General features: G+C 44.0%; 1 protein-coding gene across 3 annotated transcripts in view; it reads left to right on the top strand.

The window, feature by feature from the left end:
• The window catches only part of LOC144605384 (membrane-associated guanylate kinase, WW and PDZ domain-containing protein 3-like), a 133,572-nt gene that overhangs the window by 82,360 nt on the left and 32,521 nt on the right, over positions 1 to 18,691 (top strand). For 2 of the 3 annotated variants that reach the window (XM_078420548.1, XM_078420550.1), the window contains exons 4-9: positions 861 to 1,067; positions 1,565 to 1,700; positions 4,262 to 4,380; positions 7,833 to 7,928; positions 13,413 to 13,470; positions 14,564 to 14,676. In XM_078420548.1, the coding sequence (XP_078276674.1) occupies positions 861 to 1,067; positions 1,565 to 1,700; positions 4,262 to 4,380; positions 7,833 to 7,928; positions 13,413 to 13,470; positions 14,564 to 14,676 (729 nt within the window). The remainder of the gene's footprint in view (positions 1 to 860; positions 1,068 to 1,564; positions 1,701 to 4,261; positions 4,381 to 7,832; positions 7,929 to 13,412; positions 13,471 to 14,563; positions 14,677 to 18,691) is intronic. The other variant, XM_078420549.1, reaches the window with a different exon arrangement.

Here is an 18,691-nt window from a genome sequence, read left to right as displayed (position 1 = left end):
AGGTAGATGAGACTAGATCAGGGAGAATGGTCGGTGTGGACTGGTAGGGCCGGACAGGCCTGTTTCCATGCTGTAATTGTTATATGTTATATGATCCTCCATTTAAATCTGCTTTACATGCTTTCCATTGTAAGTAAGTCTGTCTTGAATTCTTTTTTGTTCCTACGTAAAGCACTTTTCATTCCACTCTATCGATATCGGCTTTCATCTTACATAGTCAGTTTCTATTGTGAGTGGGAATAAAGAAATGAATTATCCCTTGGATCCCAACGCTGTATCCCTGCCAGGCTCCCATTCCAGCACTACCAGATGGGCTAACATTTGAATCCCGGTAGTGTTCAATAACCAAGATACGCAGCTGCTAGCTGTTTGACTCATGACTTACATTAGTGAAAACGAAAGCTGTGAATGCTGTAAATTTGAAATAAAACAGAAAATTCTGAAAAATACACAGCAGATCAGGTAAAATCTGAAGAGAGCGCAACAGTTAACATTTACAGCTACAAACTTGAGATCTGGAGCAGTCAGCATAGACATCTAGTGTCTTTTGTATAGGAAGGAACTGCAGATCCTGGTTTAAACCGAAGACAGACAGAAAATGCTGGAGTAACTCAGCGGGATAGGCAGCATCTCTGTAGAGAAGGAATGGGTGACGTTTTGGGCTGAAATATAAGCTTAACTGAAGTTATGGCCGTTAGCGCTCCTAAACTTGTTACCCTTAGTGCTCCTGAACTTGCTGCCAATAGTACTGTGTATATCAAGGTTCCACTTATACTCTACCATTTATTTGTTAAACCTGTAGTTAAGAAGCTCATTTGCACTTTGTGCCTTTCCCCATCTCCCGCACGACGATTTGGCAGGTAATTTCTACGGGACACCAAAGCCTCCTGCAGAGCCTGGTCCCTTTCAGCAGGATGTAGTGGATCAAGTTGTTCTGGATGACAACTCAGATGAGGCACAAAGGAAACGAACAACATCAGTAAGCATGATGCAGCGAGCTGACACTCTGGTTCCTGATGAAGATGATGACGACGAGAGGCCCACTGCTAATGGGACCGGTTACCCAGGTGAGGAAGTGTGGAGTCATCCTTTGACATCAAGTCTGGTCACTGTGCTAATTTTTGCTCTGCTCCTTTGCTGTCATACTGCCCACATGGGCACCTGCCGCTTCTGCATGGACACAGTTTTACATTAATCCATTGTCTCAGCTAATGTAATGATCACCTTCCTGTCAAGGTTTGCTTTAGAAACCAGCTGAGAAAGCAACTAAAATAGTTCAGTCATCATGAAAAATCTAGATCTAGACGTTCTGTTCCTAATGGACTCTTAACCACAATCCAGCATAATTTTTTTAATTTACTCCCAGCTAGATATCCTATCATTTTGTTGTGCACCCTTACAGGTAATATGCAGAAAAGGATCTTAACTTTTCCAGCTGTTGGAGATTTAATCTCAATACAGTATCTGTCCCAGTCATGTAGAAATATTTAGTTTTTGTGCAAACCTTCCTGACTTTCACATTTCAACCTAAACACTGTAATAGAGGGGGTTATTCATTCCTCAGGCCCAGGGCCCAGCAACACTGATGGGGTCGCAGAATTCAGGTACTTGGATCCAGTTGCCAGAGAGGACTCGATGGAGCCACTGCCGAGCAATTGGGAGATGGCGTACACTGACAGCGGAATGATCTACTTCATTGAGTGAGTATCACGGACTGGGGAGTGTCTGGTAAAACTGATTTTCTTATCTGTGATATTGTAGTCAAACATACCTAGTGGGGTTACAATCAGGCAACAGTGGTCGAACATCTCAAACTATTGGGCAAAATTGACCTTGATGAAGTAAGTTTTAAAGGGCAATGAAATTGAGTCAGATTTAGGGACTGGAATTCAGTACAGCCGGTAACAGGTTTTGATATTCACAATTACTTTTCATCAGGGTTTTGCTACAATTTTGTTTAATATTCGAAACCGATCTTGGGATAAATCAGAAGAACTTGCATTTCCTTGGTGCCTCTGAATCACGGCATTGTACAGCATTGAAATAGATCATTCAGCCCAACTTGTCCACATCTGCCAGTGGGCACCCTTCTGTACTAACCCCATCGCACAACATGTGGTCCATAGACCTCCATATCCCAGTGATTCAGGTGTTCAAGGCATTTCTTAAATGCACTCTGAACCTATTTTACCACTCAGTACATTCCAGGTAGTTACCACTCTGCGTGAAGATTGTTCGCATCCTCGCAAAATCTCTTCCCCTTACTCAAAACGTGTCCTCTAGTTTCATCTGCCTTTGTGTGGAAAAGCTGCCCTACCTATACCCCATCATAATTTTATTTGCAGCTCGTTCTGCTAATATGCAACAGTTATGTTCCAAATGAATGACATGACACAGAAAATTACACAATAAAGACAATTGTCAATGAGGAAAAAGAGGGTTTGCAATGTTATTTGCAATGTTATTTTTTCTTGGAGGATTTTCAAAATAAAGGCCTTTTTAATAGCTATAAGTTTATTTTTGTTACTCCAATCTAAAAATATTAAAGGTTGCATGTTACATTGTTTAATACAGGATAATGGCACAAGTGTCAATTTCAATGCCTCCCATAGTGAAAGTGGAGGATGTGTTCTTTAGAGACAGTAATATCTGAATGCTACGTGGAAGCTACATGGAAATTTGTTTCTAAGACAGTTATTTTTCTGCTTGTCAATTTCCAAAATAATTTAAAGTGGTTCTCTTCTTCCCAAATCGAAATCTTGTTATAACCAATTAAGCCCGCATAACACACATAGTATTACCTAATTCATCGTTCTACATCCATTGTGCCTGTGGAAACACGCATTATCGCAGAACTAAATGTACCTCAGTTCTGTCCCTTCTTAACCATCACTTCTCCAGGGAGAAAGGAGCTAGTTTTTCCAGTCCCTCCTCATAACTTTATATGTTATAGGAAAGATCACCATGTTATAGGAAAGATATTGTCAAGCTTGAAAACGAGGATGTGGCCAGGACTAGAGGATGTGAGCTATAGGGAGAGGTTGAGTAGGCTGGGACTCTATTCCTTCGAGCGCAGGAGGATGAGGGGAGATCTTATAGAGGTGCATAAAATCATGAGAGGAATAGATCGAGTAGATACACAGAGTCTCTTGCCCAGAGTAGGGGAATTGAGGACCAGAGGACATAGGTTCAAGGTGAAGGGGAAAAGATTTAATAGGAATCGGAAGGGTAACTTTTTCACACAAGGGGTGGTGGGTGTATGGAACAAGCTGCCAGAGGAGGTAGTTGAGGCTGGGACTATCCCAACGTTTAAGAGACAGTTAGACAGGTACATGGATAGGACAGGTTTTGAGGGATATGGACCAAACACAAGCAGGTTGGGGTAGCGTAGCTGGGACATGTTGGCCAAGTTGGGCCGAAGGGCCTGTTTCCACACTATCACTCTATGACTATAACTGAATAGTTCCATCCCAGACAATGACACACACCCTTTTCAATGTCTTATCCTTTATCTTGGTGATCAGAATTGGATGCAGTTCTCCAGCTGACTTCTAATCTGGGTTTTATGGAGTTGAAGTATAACTTCCCTGCTTCTGTATTCAGTGCCCTGACTAATGGAGACCAATATTCTATGGCTAACCATGTTCACTTGTGTTGTCATCTTCGAGGATCTGTGGACTTGTCCTCCAAAATCTCTTAGTTTGTTAAAGCTCCCAGCCATCCTCTCGTTCATGTTGTATGTCGTAGCCTAATTAGCACTCGCAAAGTGCGTTGTCTTACATTTGTCTGGATGAAACATCCATCTTTTTTTAACCACATTTCACCCCAGCATCGATATCTTTTGATTTTGCAATATCCCTGAATAATTTATCTAAATCATTGTAATCAAGTCAAGTCAAGTCAATTTTATTTGTATAGCCCATTTAAAACAACCCACGTTGACCAAAGTGCTGTACATCAGTTCAGGTACTAAGAAACGAACATACAATGGCACACAAACATAACAGCACCAACGTAAATAGTTCACAGCACCCCCTCAGAGGGCCTCAAACGTTAGGGAATCAAGGAGATGTAGCAAAGAGTCTGTGTACAGCCACAGGAATGTGGTAAAAACTTGATTTGCCCTTGTCCAAAGGCGTGGTCTCTTCCTCTCTTCGGTGCAAGCAGGTCTATGATTCAGTTAATGTACTTGCCTTACTGTTGAGTCACCTTGGCTCCTCTATTCCCCAATGCTGTCTGCTTTTCCCATCCTCTTCTCCAGTGCTCCATGGCCAGTTGAATGTCCTCCTTTCTTTCATAGTCACAACACTAAGACGACCACGTGGCTGGATCCTCGGCTTGCTAAGAAAGCAAAACCTCCCGAAGAGGGCAATGAAGGGGGTAAGTAACAGCTTTGAAAATTTACCCTTACTACGCTTAAGATAAAATACGCAGATCAATATATTTCTATTTAGTTAATATGTAATTTAATGCAGGCCATCACGCTTATGGGATAGACTCGCCACTGATACCAGATCCTCAGACCAACCTGAAATGGTGTCATTCATTTATATTCTTGAATATATGATCATCTATTGGAGGATTAATTTAGACTGACTTGGGATGGAAGTGTTTTGTACCAATGTGGTGACACTGTTGTGCTGTGGTAGAGCTGCTTCCTCATGGCGGCGCCAGAGATCCAGGTTTGATCCTGACCACTGTGCAGAGTTTGTACATTCTCCTTGTGACCCCATGGGTGTCCTCCCATATTCCAAGGACATGCAGGTTTCTAGGTAAGTTGGCTTCTGTAAATGTCCCCTGGTGTGTAGAGAGTGAATGTGAGAGTGGGATAATGTAGAACTAATGTGAATAGGTGACCGAAGGTTGGTGTGGACTCGGTGGGCCGAAGGACCTGTTTTCACACTGTATCTCTGAACTAAATGATAACTGGAAACTTGGTAATTGTATGTTCTCTAATCCACTTGCAAATGTTTGCAGGGAAACCTCTCCATGTAACAGGAAACAAAATGTAAAGTGAATTTTATAAATCTAAGTGTAGGATATTCACTTCAGGTCAGTCAGCATTTGAAGTGAAAGAAGATGGATTATGTTTTTGTCCTTTGAGGGAAATTAAATGATAGGACATTCAGTATTAATATGCTGATTAGATGATGAGGTAAAATGGAAGCTGGTTAAATGAGCATATGGAATGAAAAGCCTGTTTCCATACACACTGATACGAGGCGGGTAAAAAGAGACCTATTGTTTGAGCTATAGAGTTTTGATAGATGGGAGAAAATGGACTATGAGGTTCATGGTCTGAGGTGGTTGGGAATAAAGGGGTGCAGTTTGGGTCAGATTGGTCTTATGGTGAGAAGCTTGTATATCTGGAAGGGGAGGACTATTTTTGATTCAAAACTGAATCAAGCTTTAGTTTTTTTTAAAGTTTAGTTTAGAGATACGGTACGGAAACAGGCCCTTCAGCCCACCGAGTCCGCACCGACCAGTGATCATCGCACATGAACATTATCCGACACACACTAGGGACAATTTACACTTATACCAAGCCAATTAACCTGCAAACCTTTACGTCTTCGTAGTGTGTGAGATCTCGGAGAAATTCCACGTAGGTCACGGGGGAGAACGTACAAACTCTGTACAGACAGCACCCGGGTCTCCGGCGCTGTAAGGCAGCAACTCTACCGCTGCGCCACTGTGCTGCCCTTGGTGGGCTAGAACTTGTGCATTTTGGCCCCCCGGCCAATTTGTAAGGTGACATACCTTTCCTTTTTAAGTCTTGACTGGAAGCCTGTGCATTTGTTGGTTCAATTTGTATCCATCCTGAGGTTGGTTATCTGGTTACTTCATAACTGAGGTTTTCTGCAACTGTCAGACTTCAAGCTCCTCTCTTGGGGGAGATAGGGGAAGTGTAATCCACCTCTCTACCACCAAATACCACCTCTCTACCAATAACCTGTATGAAACTTTCCAATCCGGATTCCGCTCAAACCACTGTACTGAAACTGCGCTCCTCAAAATCACAAACGACATTCTCCTCTCCTCCGACGCTGGCAACCTCAACATCCTCATCCTACTTGACCTCAGCGCCGCCTTTGACACCATAAATCACTCCATTCTCCTCACCCGACTTGAAACCTCCCTTAACATCACCGGCACAGCCCTATCCTGGTTCAAATCTTACCTCTCTGACAGACACCAGTTCATCTCCATTAACAACTGTAAATCCCCCACCGCTCCCCTCCCCCAAGGTGTCCCCCAAGGCTCAGTCCTTGGCCCCCTCCTCTTCATCCTCTACCTGTTCCCCCTTGGTCAATTAATCCGCCGTCATGGTCTCAACTTCCACTGCTTCGCCGATGATATCCAGCTCCTCATCTCCACCAAGTCAATCTCCTCCACCACACACTCTACACTGACAAACTGCATTACTGAAATAAAATCTTGGCTTCAATCAAACTTCCTCAAACTCAATTGCAACAAATCTGAAATCATCATCATTGGTCCAAAAATGCTCACCAAATCCACCCAAAACTTCATCCTCAACATTGATGGTCTCCCAGTATCCACCTCACCTCACATCCGGAATCTTGGAATCATCCTTGATCAAACCCTCTCCTTCGACAAACACATCAAACACATCACAAAGACAGCCTTCTTCCACCTCAAAAACATTGCCCGTCTCCGTCCATCCCTCTCCTCCACAGCTGCAGAAACCCTCATCCACGCCTTCATCACCTCCCGTCTGGACTACTGCAACAGCCTCCTCTATGGCGCACCCTCAAAAATCATCAATAAACTTCAATACATTCAAAACTCCGCTGCCCGTCTACTCACACACACACGTCGATCCGTGACCATATCACCCCCGTCCTTTATAAACTCCACTGGCTCCCCATCCCCCAGAGAATCCAGTACAAAATCCTCCTCATAACCTACAAAGCCCTCCATAACCTGGCCCCATCCTACCTGACCGACCTCCTCCACAGGCACACTCCCACCTGCACCCTCCGCTCTGCCGCTGCCAATCTCCTATCCCCCCACATCCGGACTAAACTCAGATCCTGGGGGGACAGGGCTTTCTCCATCGCTGCTCCCACCCTATGGAACTCACTACCCCAAACCGTTAGAGACTCCCCCACACTCACCACATTCAAAACATCGCTGAAGTCTCACCTGTTCAGTACTGCCTTCAACCACTGAAGGTCACCTCACCTTCTGTCTCCTTTCTCTGTTCATTTATTTATTTACTTATTTATCTATTTATTCATTTCCCTATGTTCTCAAAATCTCTGTAAAGCGTCTTTGAGTATATGAAAAGCGCTATATAAATAAAATGTATTATTATTATTATTATTAATCATTAACAACAGAATCTCTGTTACATGGAGCATCTGTCTGGCAATAGCAAGAGTGGCTGTCATTTGATTGAAGGGTTCCAACAGCATCCCAAATAAGAGTATATCCTCAAAGGACTCTGGACATTTTGGGATCACTGTCTCTTCCGATTTTAAGTCGCACAATATTTTTTGAAAAAATCTAACTTACAGGTTTGACATTGTCACAGTCACTTACAGGCTTTTCATTATTGGCCTTCTTGACTCAAGGTGAGATTGTGTGCAAAGGCACAAAAGGCTTGTGTCACAAACAGACAGTTGTTTGGAGAGTAATGTTTCACAGAGGCAATTTAGCTTGCACCCATGTATCAAGTGTAAAGCGTGAGCGGCAAATGACCCCTGTTGAACGCTAAGATTACATTACAGCCTGAAGTTGCTCCCTTGTATCTATTTTCTTCCTCTTCCTCTTTTCCACCAATGTTCTCTCTTCCTCTCCTCAAGGCACTGATTCCTTGCTGAGGCATGGTTCCATGAGCACCCCCGGTTGTCCTCCAGTATCTCGCCCAAGTGGCCATTCAACATCTGTGGGCCTATACGGTGAGTTTTGGCAGGCTATTCAACAGCAGAGACTTCATTTCCGAGTCTCTTAGTTCTGCCGAGCCATGTTGCCCACACATTGGTGCTTGGTTGCACATTTACCCATCCTCGCTCTGATCATGGAGTGGTTGAGCACTGACATCTGGCAGGCAGACTGGGACTGGCCCAAGACATTTCCCGATCTACATTTGCTAAATTGGCATCAGGAAAGTTCACATACGTAGCTTTATTTTTGTTGAAAGTGGACTTGCATATCCATAACTTTTTTGTTACAACCTTGGGGACCTTTCAAAACATATTATAGAGCCAGTGAGACTTTTTCCCAGGTTTAATCACTGTACAAGTGAAAAGTGAACTTTTGGGATGACAATTTTTGCACTTTGGATCATGTCTCTTTTAAAGTTGATTAATCCACTTGAAACTTTAAATACTCAAGCATGTTTAAAGGTCATGTGGAGAATGAAGATTTAAATGTGCTCATCATTGATTGAAGTCAAACTTCTGCAATGCTTTTCATAAAATAACTGATAATAAATAGATTGCCACAAACATTTAAAAAATGCATTAAAATAACAGTTCAAATCGCACAACATACTGAAACTTTCATTGACTGGAGCAATAGGTGTTTAGCTGCAGGAGATATCTCCTGCTGTTGAGATAATTTTGAGGGATTTTCTCCATCACTTCAGACAGGGTTTTATACAAAGCCTGTCTTGTAGAACATTTTGCGACTCCATTGAGGACTTTGACCATTTTGGGTAACTCGTTAAGGTAATAAGACAGAGTAGGATTTCAGCCGTTCGATTCAAATGTTGAGCATACATTACCTGACACAATTTGGATATGTAGACAACATGTAATCCTATAATAAGATGGTTTTATATGAATTGCAGTCACCTACCCAAACAGGACTGAATTTATTATAAAGGGCTGCATGATGTTTAGCAAGAATCAATCAGTGACAAAACGTATGCTTGTTGAAATGTTTTAGAGTGCTTGAAAAAAAAAATACTATTCCAGCAACAGAACGAATAAAAATTCAGGTATGCCATGGCCAATTATGAGCAATGGCTGAAAGAGTAGGCAGTTGCTCAGTTTTCTGTCATTTTGAGAAAATATACCAGATATCAGGGTCATTTTAACTCTTTGAACACTGCCATGGTGTCATTGTCATCCACCTACCCAACTGAACAGGATCTTGATGTAACATCTCATAGGAATGTGAATTTTGATTATCTCTTCTCTTGGGCAGTCCTTCGGAACAGAGGACAACGTTTTCGTTTTAGGTTTCAGTTTTAGAGATACAGCACAGAAACAGGCCCTGTCGGCCCACTGGGTCCACGCCGACCAGCGATCCCCGCACATTATGCACACACCAGGAACAATTAACACTTATACCTAGCCAATAAACCTACAAACTTGTATGTCTTTGGAGTGTGGGAGGAAACCGAAGATCTCGGAGAAGACCCACACAGTCACACGGAGAACATACAAACTCCGTACAGACAGTTTGTGGATTAGTGGATGTTCAGGTCAATGGCTGAGTAGTAGGTCATGGAACATGACCATTAGGGGCGGCACGGTGGCGCAGCGATAGAGTTGCTGCCTCACAGCGAATGCAGCGCCGGAGACCCGGGTTCGATCCTGACCACGGGTGCTGTTCTCCCCGTGACCTGCGTGGGTTTTCTCGAGATCTTCGGTTTCCTCCCACACTCCAAAGACGTGCAGGTATGTAGGTTAATTGGCTTGGTAAATGTAAAGATTGTCCCTAGTGGTATGGTGTTAATATGCAGGTGTCGCTGGTTTGCACAGAACCAGTGGGCCGCGAGATCCTGTTTCCGCGCTGTATCTCTAAACTAAACTAAACATGGGAAATATTTGAGGGGGGGGGGCTTCCTCAATGTTTTTGTCTATCATGTAGGTGGGTTATCCAGTGTTAATGGGGTGCTTGCTAGTCTGGATAGAGTATAATATCTTGCAATTGAGGTTGGCTGTAGAGGCATAGGTGTATTTGATATATGCTGCTCAAGCAGATTGGAAAGTGGTAGGTACACAAATCACTATTTTATGTTCACAAAATGCTGGAGTAACTCAGCAGGTCAGGCAGCATCTCAGGAGAGAACGAATGGGCGACGTTTCGGGTCGAGACCCTTCTTCAGACTGATGTCGGGGGGCGGGACAAAGGAAGGATATAGGTAGAGACAGGAAGACAGTGGGAGATCTGGGAAGGGGGAGGGGAAGAGAGGGACAGAGGAACAACTAAAGTTGGAGAAGTCGATGTTCATACCACTGGGCTGCAAGCTGCCCAGGCGAAATATGAGGTGCTGTTCCTCCAATTTCCGGCGGGCCTCACTATGGCACTGGAGGAGGCCCATGACAGAAAGGTCAGACTGGGAATGGGAGGGAGAGTTGAAGTGCTCAGCCACCGGGAGATCAGATTGGTTAATGCGGACTGAGCGCAGGTGTTGAGCGAAGCAATCGCTGAGCCTGCGTTTGGTTTCGCCGATGTAAATAAGTTGACATCTGGAGCAGCGGATGCAATAGATGAGATGGAGGAGGTGCAGGTGAACCTCTGCCTCACTGGAAAGACTGTTTGGGTCCTTGGATGGAGTTGAGGGGGGGAGGTAAAGGGACAGGTGTTGCATCTCGTGCGGTTGCAGGGGAAAGTGCCCGGGGATGGGGTGGTTTGGGTAAGAAGGGACGAGTGGACCAGGGAGTTACGGAGGGAACGGTCTCTGCGGAACGCAGAAAGGGGAGGTGATGGGAAGATGTGGCCAGTGGTGGGGTCCCGTTGTAGGTGACGGAAATGTTGGCGGATGATTTGTTGGATCCGCTGGCTGGTGGGGTGGAAGGTGAGAACGAGGGGGATTCTGTCCTTGTTACGAGTGGGGGGAGGGGGGGCAAGAGCGGAGCTGCGGGATGTAGAAGAGACCCTAGTGAGAGCCTCATCTATAATGGGAGAGGGGAAGCCCCGTTTCCTGAAGAATGAGGACATCTCTGATGCCCTAGTGTGAAACACCTCATCCCAGGCGCAGATGCGGCGTAGACGGAGGAATTAGGGGATAGACTTTTTGCAGGGGACCGCCGGGTGGGAAGAAGTGTAGTCCAGATAGCTGTGCGAGTCAGTGGGTTTATAGTAGATGTCAGTCACTAGTCTGTCTCCTGTGATGTTCATTTGTTCTCATTGTGGGTGATATTGGCAAGCTATTATCCATCCCAAGTGCACTACCATCTCACCATGTAGACATGTAGTATAGGGTTGATCATGCTTATACCAGAACCATGGTTGGAAAGACAAGATAGGCAGGGAATAGCCAACCCTCTCTCAAACCTTTAAGGAGATTAGTGAACTGAGATATCATTTCTGGAGTCAACGCTTTGGTCTTTTGAGCCTGCTCTGCATTCAGCACAGATATAGCTTCTCCTTCATCTCTATCATATTCCGAAACTCTTGAAATTCCCGTATTCTTGATATCCTCCATCTATAAAGCTACCTGTGTAACTCCTTGCACTTATTCAATGACTTGGCTTCGTGAGCTGGTGTGGTCGAAAACTAAGCATGTCGGCTCGTAAGAGATCAATTTATTGTCTGCAGTTTCTTAACTTCTGGATTAATAGAGCTGAATTTGGCCTTCTACCAAATGCAGGATTAGTGCTAATATTTTAGAACTTAAAAAAAATCTTCATCTGCTTAAACTTCCTGAGTACAGCTGCCCCTGTGGGCCATTTCTGGCAGTAGTTCAGAGCAAATCAGTTTGCTACATGTTTCTGGTGCTGAAATAGATAGATTTTGGAGGAGGGTGCCTTAAGGTCTCTTTAACTTAAATATTATGACTGAACAGATTTTGCTCCATTGGTTTAGATTTTTCCATTGAAGGAAGTAGTTTCTCTGTTCAATCTCACCCCTTAGAAATCTTGATTAGTTCATTCTACAACCTTAATCTAGATTTATCCAAAGATGGTCACAAAATGATGGAGTAACTCAGCAGGTCAGGTAGCACCGATGGAGAAAATGGACAAGAGATATTTAGCATCAGGGCCCTTCTTCAGACTGATTGTAGTAGGGAAAGCGGGGGGGAAAAATCTGGAAGCGAAGACAAACAGGACACATCAGGGCCGGCTTTAGCCGAGGAAATTCCCTGATAACAAATTGTTGGATAGAGACATATGTGAGCCCAAGAGGGATACAGTGCCCTCCATAATGTTTGGGACAAAGACCCATCATTTATTTATTTGCCTCTGTACTCCACAATTTGAGATTTGTAATTTAAAAAAAATCACTTGGTTAAAGTGCACATTGTCAGATTTTATTAAAGGGTATTTTTATACATTTTGGTTTCAAATTTAAATTTAGCATGGTCCCCTCTTATTTCTATGGAATCCATGTTCTATTTTATCCAAGGTTAGTATATTCGACTCACTTTCCTTCTCCATCCCAGAGAGGCTGAAATTTAGTGGCAGATATTGAACTTTGTGCTCCATGTTGCCCGATATAAGTTTCTAAAAATACCACATAGTTTTCTCACTTATTTTCCATTCCCCTTGAGGTAAAAGTCAGGATTAAATCGTGTTTTGCAGCTGTGGGTTATCTTTTAACGGTTCGTGTCTATGGGCACTTAACTTCCTTCGCTCCTTTACAGCTTCTATTCCCTTGCTTTTAAAATCCTAAGTGCTAATTGTGTTACTGAATTCCATTTCCCAGTTTTACACACTTAGTTTGTCGTACTATGAAACTTGTATCTTGTGTCATTTACAATGCATCTGTGTTTTTTAATAGAAATCTGAGGCCCTTGAACTACATTTTTGCTCCAGATTCCAGCATTTACAGCTGCTTGTTTCTCCATATCCCAGGGCAACTCTTTGTCTCATTTAAGTAATCCGAACACTGTCTTTATTACAAATTTTCTTGTAATTCCCAGCTTATAGATGTGTGAGAGGATTGCCACCAGTTCAATGTGCTTTGTTTTTCTAATACTCATGGATTCCACATGGACAACATAAATAAAAACTTAGAGACACAATGGACTACAGGTGCTGGAATCTGCAGCTTTAAAACCATGTACTGGCAGAACTCGGTGGGTCAGGCAGCATCTGTGGAGGGGAATAAATGATGTTTTGGGTCGTGTGAGTTCTTCAGACCGCTGGAAAACTGCATCCAGTCTGAAGAAGGGTTCCGATCCGAAACTGTGGCCGTCCAGAGATGCCAACAATAGAAATGTGTTCTATCCACTCGGCTGGTCACTATCTCGAATTGTTTCCACAAGAATTCTAATCCTACAGATACACTCTGATTATTTGGTAACTGCTCACGTCACAGTTTAATAAACCAGGACTGAATGGAGTCTAATCCCACTCACAACAGGAGTTCTGAGGAGCTTTTGCTGGATATTGTAGTATGTGGCTGTTATTAATACAGCACTGAGTTGTAGTTGACTTTCATTTATGGAACTGATCATCGTATTCTTTTAATTTTCAAACTTACAGAGCTTCCATATGGCTGGGAAAAGATCAGCGATCCAGTGTATGGTTTCTACTACATTGAGTAAGTTACTCTAAAATATGAGGTATCTGTTAATATCTGTTTAGCACAGGACTGATCTCAATGTTTTGATGCAAACCTGTGCTAAGGATTTTTACACATGGTTTCACCTGTTGCTGTCCTCTATTTGGTAGCATTTGTCCCACAGATTCCAAAGGATGAATGTGGCACCAACTGGGTCAAGTAGTAAATGGCTACTGGTTTTTCCCTGTTATGATATTAATGTCCTTTATTGGGTGTCCCTTTAAAATTTACACCTTAAGTCTGCTCAGCAACCTTCCCATTGAATGAGATAATTTGCTTTATCCTTCTGCTCATCTAACTATCCCAAAGACATTTGATGCTGCCAAACTTAATATCCAGCTGACGCCATCCTATATTGCCTATGGGGCCATTATTTAATTGAGTTCCAGTTGCATCTGGCGTTGAATGTTATCTTGTCTTATGTCTACTTTGGGTTGTGGAGTTTGAGACAACCTTTGCTTCAACCTTAGTTATGGGAAGAGGACCTTTGCTTCCTATCATCGTTATTTTTGATAGATAATCGCTCCCACCTCCCATCCTATTGCATTTCTTTCTGCCACACACATCACTCGTCAAGGATTGGTAATCAAAAAGAATTAACTCTTAAGATCTTTCAGTACTGATGAAGCTTACCAACCAAACATACCCATTCTTTTTCCCCTTCTGTCATCTGCCAATATGCCCATTCTGTGTCTACTCACTGGACAAACCCTTCCGCATCAGTGCTCTCTCATCTGAGGATTCCCTTCCATCTCTCTCATCTTGTCAGTTTGGCTCTTCACCTTTTTGTATTCCTTAGCATGGCCATTATGCTGAAGCAGCTGGCACCCGGGGATAGCTCTACAGATCTGATCGTCCTCCTGGTAATTGACCTAACTGACCAAATGACCCTTTTTCAACATATATATATTTGAGAAAAGGTGGAATTCACAAGAGGCAGGTTTTAGGAGCATGTCCACATGAGTGTATCAGTGAAACCGTGGGTGAAAAATGCTTGTGAGTAAATATGCAAAGTTGTTGCTCAGACTGAGTAATCTTCTTTCCCTTTTGTCTCCTCACTGCGACCCCTCAGCCACGTAAACCAGAGAACCCAGTTTGAGAATCCAGTCATTGAAGCAAAGCGGAAAAAGCAGGTGGTCCACCACCGGGACAGTCAGCGAGGGTTGCATGCAGATCAGCGGCCAGGTATGGAACCTACATATACAAGGGAAAACTTGGCCTTTACATTGTGCTTTTTATTACCTCCTTATGTCCCAAACCATTTAAAATGTTCATTGAAGTTTGCTGATTATTTTAATAATCTTAGACCATACCAACCAAGATGCCCCATCTAAGATAGCCCCATTTAGCTGTGTTTGGCCCATATCCCATTAAATCTTTCCTATCCATATATCTGTTCAAATGTCTTTCAAGTGTTATTGTACCTGCCTCAACTGGAAGTTTGCTATATATCCCACCTCCCTCTGTATGGCGAAAAAAATACCCCTCGGGTTCTTATTAAATCTGTCCTCTCTCACCCTAACCTATGCCCTCTATAGACAATAGACAATAGGTGCAGGACTAGGCCATTCAGCCCTTCGAGCCAGCACCGCCATTCAATGCGATCATGGCTGATCACTCTCAATCAGTACCCCGTTCCTGCCTTCTCTCCATACCCCCTCACTCCGCTATCCTTAAGAGCTCTATCCAGCTCTCTCTTGAAAGCATCCAACGAACTGGGCTCCACTGCCTTCTGAGGCAGAGAATTCCACACCTTCACCACTCTCTGACTGAAAAAGTTCTTCCTCATCTCCGTTCTAAATGGCCTACCCCTTATTCTTAAACTGTGGCCCCTTGTTCTGGACTCCCCCAACATTGGGAACATGTTTCCTGCCTCTAATGTGTCCAATCCCCTAATTATCTTATATGTTTCAATAAGATCCTCCCTCATCCTTCTAAATTCCAGTGTATACAAGCCTAATTGCTCCAGCCTTTCAACATACGACAGTCCCGCCATTCCGGGAATCAACCTAGTGAACCTACGCTGCACGCCCTCAATAGCAAGAATATCCTTCCTCAAATTTTGAGACCAAAACTGCACACAGTACTCCAGGTGCGGTCTCACCAGGGCCCGGTACAACTGTAGAAGGACCTCTTTGCTCCTATACTCAACTCCTCTTGTTACGAAGGCCAACATTCCATTGGCTTTCTTCACTGCCTGCTGTACCTGCATGCTTCCTTTCAGTGACTGATGCACTAGGACACCCAGATCTCGTTGAGCATCCCCTCTTCCTGACTTGACACCATTCAGATAATAATCTGCCTTTCTATTCTTACTTCCAAAGTGAATAACCTCACACTTATCTACATTAAACTGCATCTGCCATGTATCTGCCCACTCACACAACCTGTCCAAGTCACCCTGCAGCCTTATTGCATCTTCCTCACAATTCACACTACCCCCCAGCTTAGTATCATCTGCAAATTTGCTAATGGTACTTTTAATCCCTTCATCTAAGTCATTAATGTATATCGTAAATAGCTGGGGTCCCAGCACCGAACCTTGCGGTACCCCACTGGTCACTGCCTGCCATTCCGAAAGGGACCCATTTATCCCCACTCTTTGCTTTCTGTCTGTCAACCAATTTTCTATCCATGTCAGTACCCTACCCCCAATACCATGTGCTCTAATTTTGCCCACTAATCTCCTATGTGGGACCTTGTCGAAGGCTTTCTGAAAGTCGAGGTACACCACATCTACTGACTCTCCCCTGTCAATTTTCCTAATTACATCCTCAAAAAATTCCAGTAGATTTGTCAAGCATGATTTCCCCTTCGTAAATCCATGCTGACTCGGAATGATCCCGTTACTGCTATCCAAATGCTCAGCAATTTCGTCTTTTATAATTGACTCCAGCATCTTCCCCACCACTGATGTCAGACTAACTGGTCTATAATTACCCGTTTTCTCTCTCCCTCCTTTCTTAAAAAGTGGGATAACATTTGCTATCCTCCAATCCACAGGAACTGATCCTGAATCTATAGAACATTGAAAAATGATCTCCAATGCTTCCACTATTTCTAGAGCCACCTCCTTAAGTACCCTGGGATGCAGACCATCAGGCCCTGGGGATTTATCAGCCTTCAGTCCCATCAGTCTACCCAAAACCATTTCCTGCCTAATGTGGATTTCCTTCAGTTCCTCCATCACCCTAGGTTCTCTGGCCCCTAGAACATTTGGGAGATTGTGTGTATCCTCCTCAGTAAACACAGATCCAAAGTAACGGTTTAACTCGTCTGCCATTTCTTTGTTCCCCATAATAAATTCCCCTGCTTCTGTCTTCAAGGGACCCACATTTGCCTTGACTATTTTTTTCCTCTTCACGTACCTAAAAAAACTTTTGCTATCCTCCTTTATATTATTGGCTAGTTTACCCTCGTACCTCATCTTTTCTCCCCGTATTGCCTTTTTAGTTAACTTTTGTTGCTCTTTAAAAGAGTCCCAATCCTCTGTCTTCCCACTCTTCTTTGCTATGTTATACTTCCTCTCCTTAATTTTTATGCTGTCCTTGACTTCCCTCGTCAGCCACAGGTGTCTCTTACTCCCCTTAGAGTCTTTCCGCCTCTTTGGGATAAATTGATCCTGCAACCTCTGCCTTATTCCCAGGAATACCTGCCATTGCTGTTCTACCGTCTTCCCTGCTAGGGCCTCCTTCCAGTCAATTTTGGCCAGCTCCTGCCTCATGCCTCTGTAATCCCCTTTGCTATACTGTAATACCGACACTTCCGATTTTCCCTTCTGCCTTTCCATTTGCAGAGTAAAACTTATCATGTTGTGATCACTGCCTCCTAATGGCTCTTTTACCTCTAGTCCCCTTATCAGATCAGGATCATTACACAACACTGAATCCAGAATTGCCTTCTCCCTGGTAGGCTCCAGTACAAGCTGTTCTAAGAATCCATCTCGAAGGCACTCTACAAACTCTCTTTCCTGGGGTCCATTTCCAACCTGATTTTCCCAGTCTACCTGCATGTTGAAATCTCCCATAACCATCGTAGCATTACATTTGTGACACGCCAATTTTATCTCCTGATTCAACTTGCACCCTATGTCGAGGCTACTGTTTGGGGGCCTATAGATAACTCCCATTAGGGTCTTTTTACCCTTACAATTCCTCATTTCTATCCATACTGATTCAACATCTCCTGATTCTATGTCACCCCTTGCAAGGGAATGAATATCATTCCTTACCATCAGAGCAACCCCACCCCCTCTGCCCACCTGTCTGTCTTTTCTATACGTTGTGTACCCCTGAATATTCAGTTCCCAGCCCTGGTCCTCTTGTAGCCATGTCTCAGTGATCCCTACAACATCATACTTGCCCATGACTAACTGAGCCTCAAGCTCATCCACTTTATTTTTTATACTACGCGCATTTAAGTACAACACTTTAACTTCTGTATTTACCTCCCCTCTCACATCGGTCACAAATGGCCCTGCCCTTAATCTCTTTTCCCCTCTAGAACTTCTGTTCCCATTCTTCCGAGAGTCTTCTGCAATATCTCCTGTATTCCCTTTAACCTCATCTTCATATTCCCAATTTGTTAACCCCTCCCCCCCACTACTTAGTTTAAAGCCACAGGTGGCGCACTAGCAAACCTGCCTGCCAGAATGTTTGTCCCCCTGCTGTTAAGATGTAACCCGTCCCTTTTGTACAAGTCACCCCTAGCCCAGAAGAGATCCCAGTGGTCCAGAAATCGAAATCCCTGCTCTCTGCACCAGCCCCTCAGCCATAAATTCATACCCTCTATCTCTCTGTTCCTGGCCTCACCAGCACGAGGTACCGGTAGCAGTCCAGAGATAACCACCTTCGACGTCCTACTTCTCAGTCTTTTTCCTAACTCTCTAAACTCCCGCTGTAGCACCTCCTTCCTCTTCCGCCCGACGTCATTCGTGCCCACGTGCACAACGACTTCAGGTTGATCGCCTTCCCTCACTAGGATTTTCTGAAGCCGGTCCGTGATGTGCTGAACCCTGGCACCAGGGAGGCAACAGATCATCCTCAAGTCCCTCCTGCTGCCACAGAATCTTCTGTCCGTCCCTCGGACGATGGAGTCACCGACCACTACGGCTCATCCTGACTTCGGTCTCCCCTGTCGAGTATCCTTGCCAACAGGTCCGCCACTCGGACTGGAAACGTCTTCTGCCCCGACAGTTCCC

The sequence above is a fragment of the Rhinoraja longicauda genome, chromosome 24 (assembly GCF_053455715.1).
Source record: "Rhinoraja longicauda isolate Sanriku21f chromosome 24, sRhiLon1.1, whole genome shotgun sequence".
NCBI classification, from domain to species: Eukaryota; Metazoa; Chordata; class Chondrichthyes; order Rajiformes; family Arhynchobatidae; genus Rhinoraja; species Rhinoraja longicauda.
This window is presented reverse-complemented; position numbering and strand designations above follow the sequence as displayed.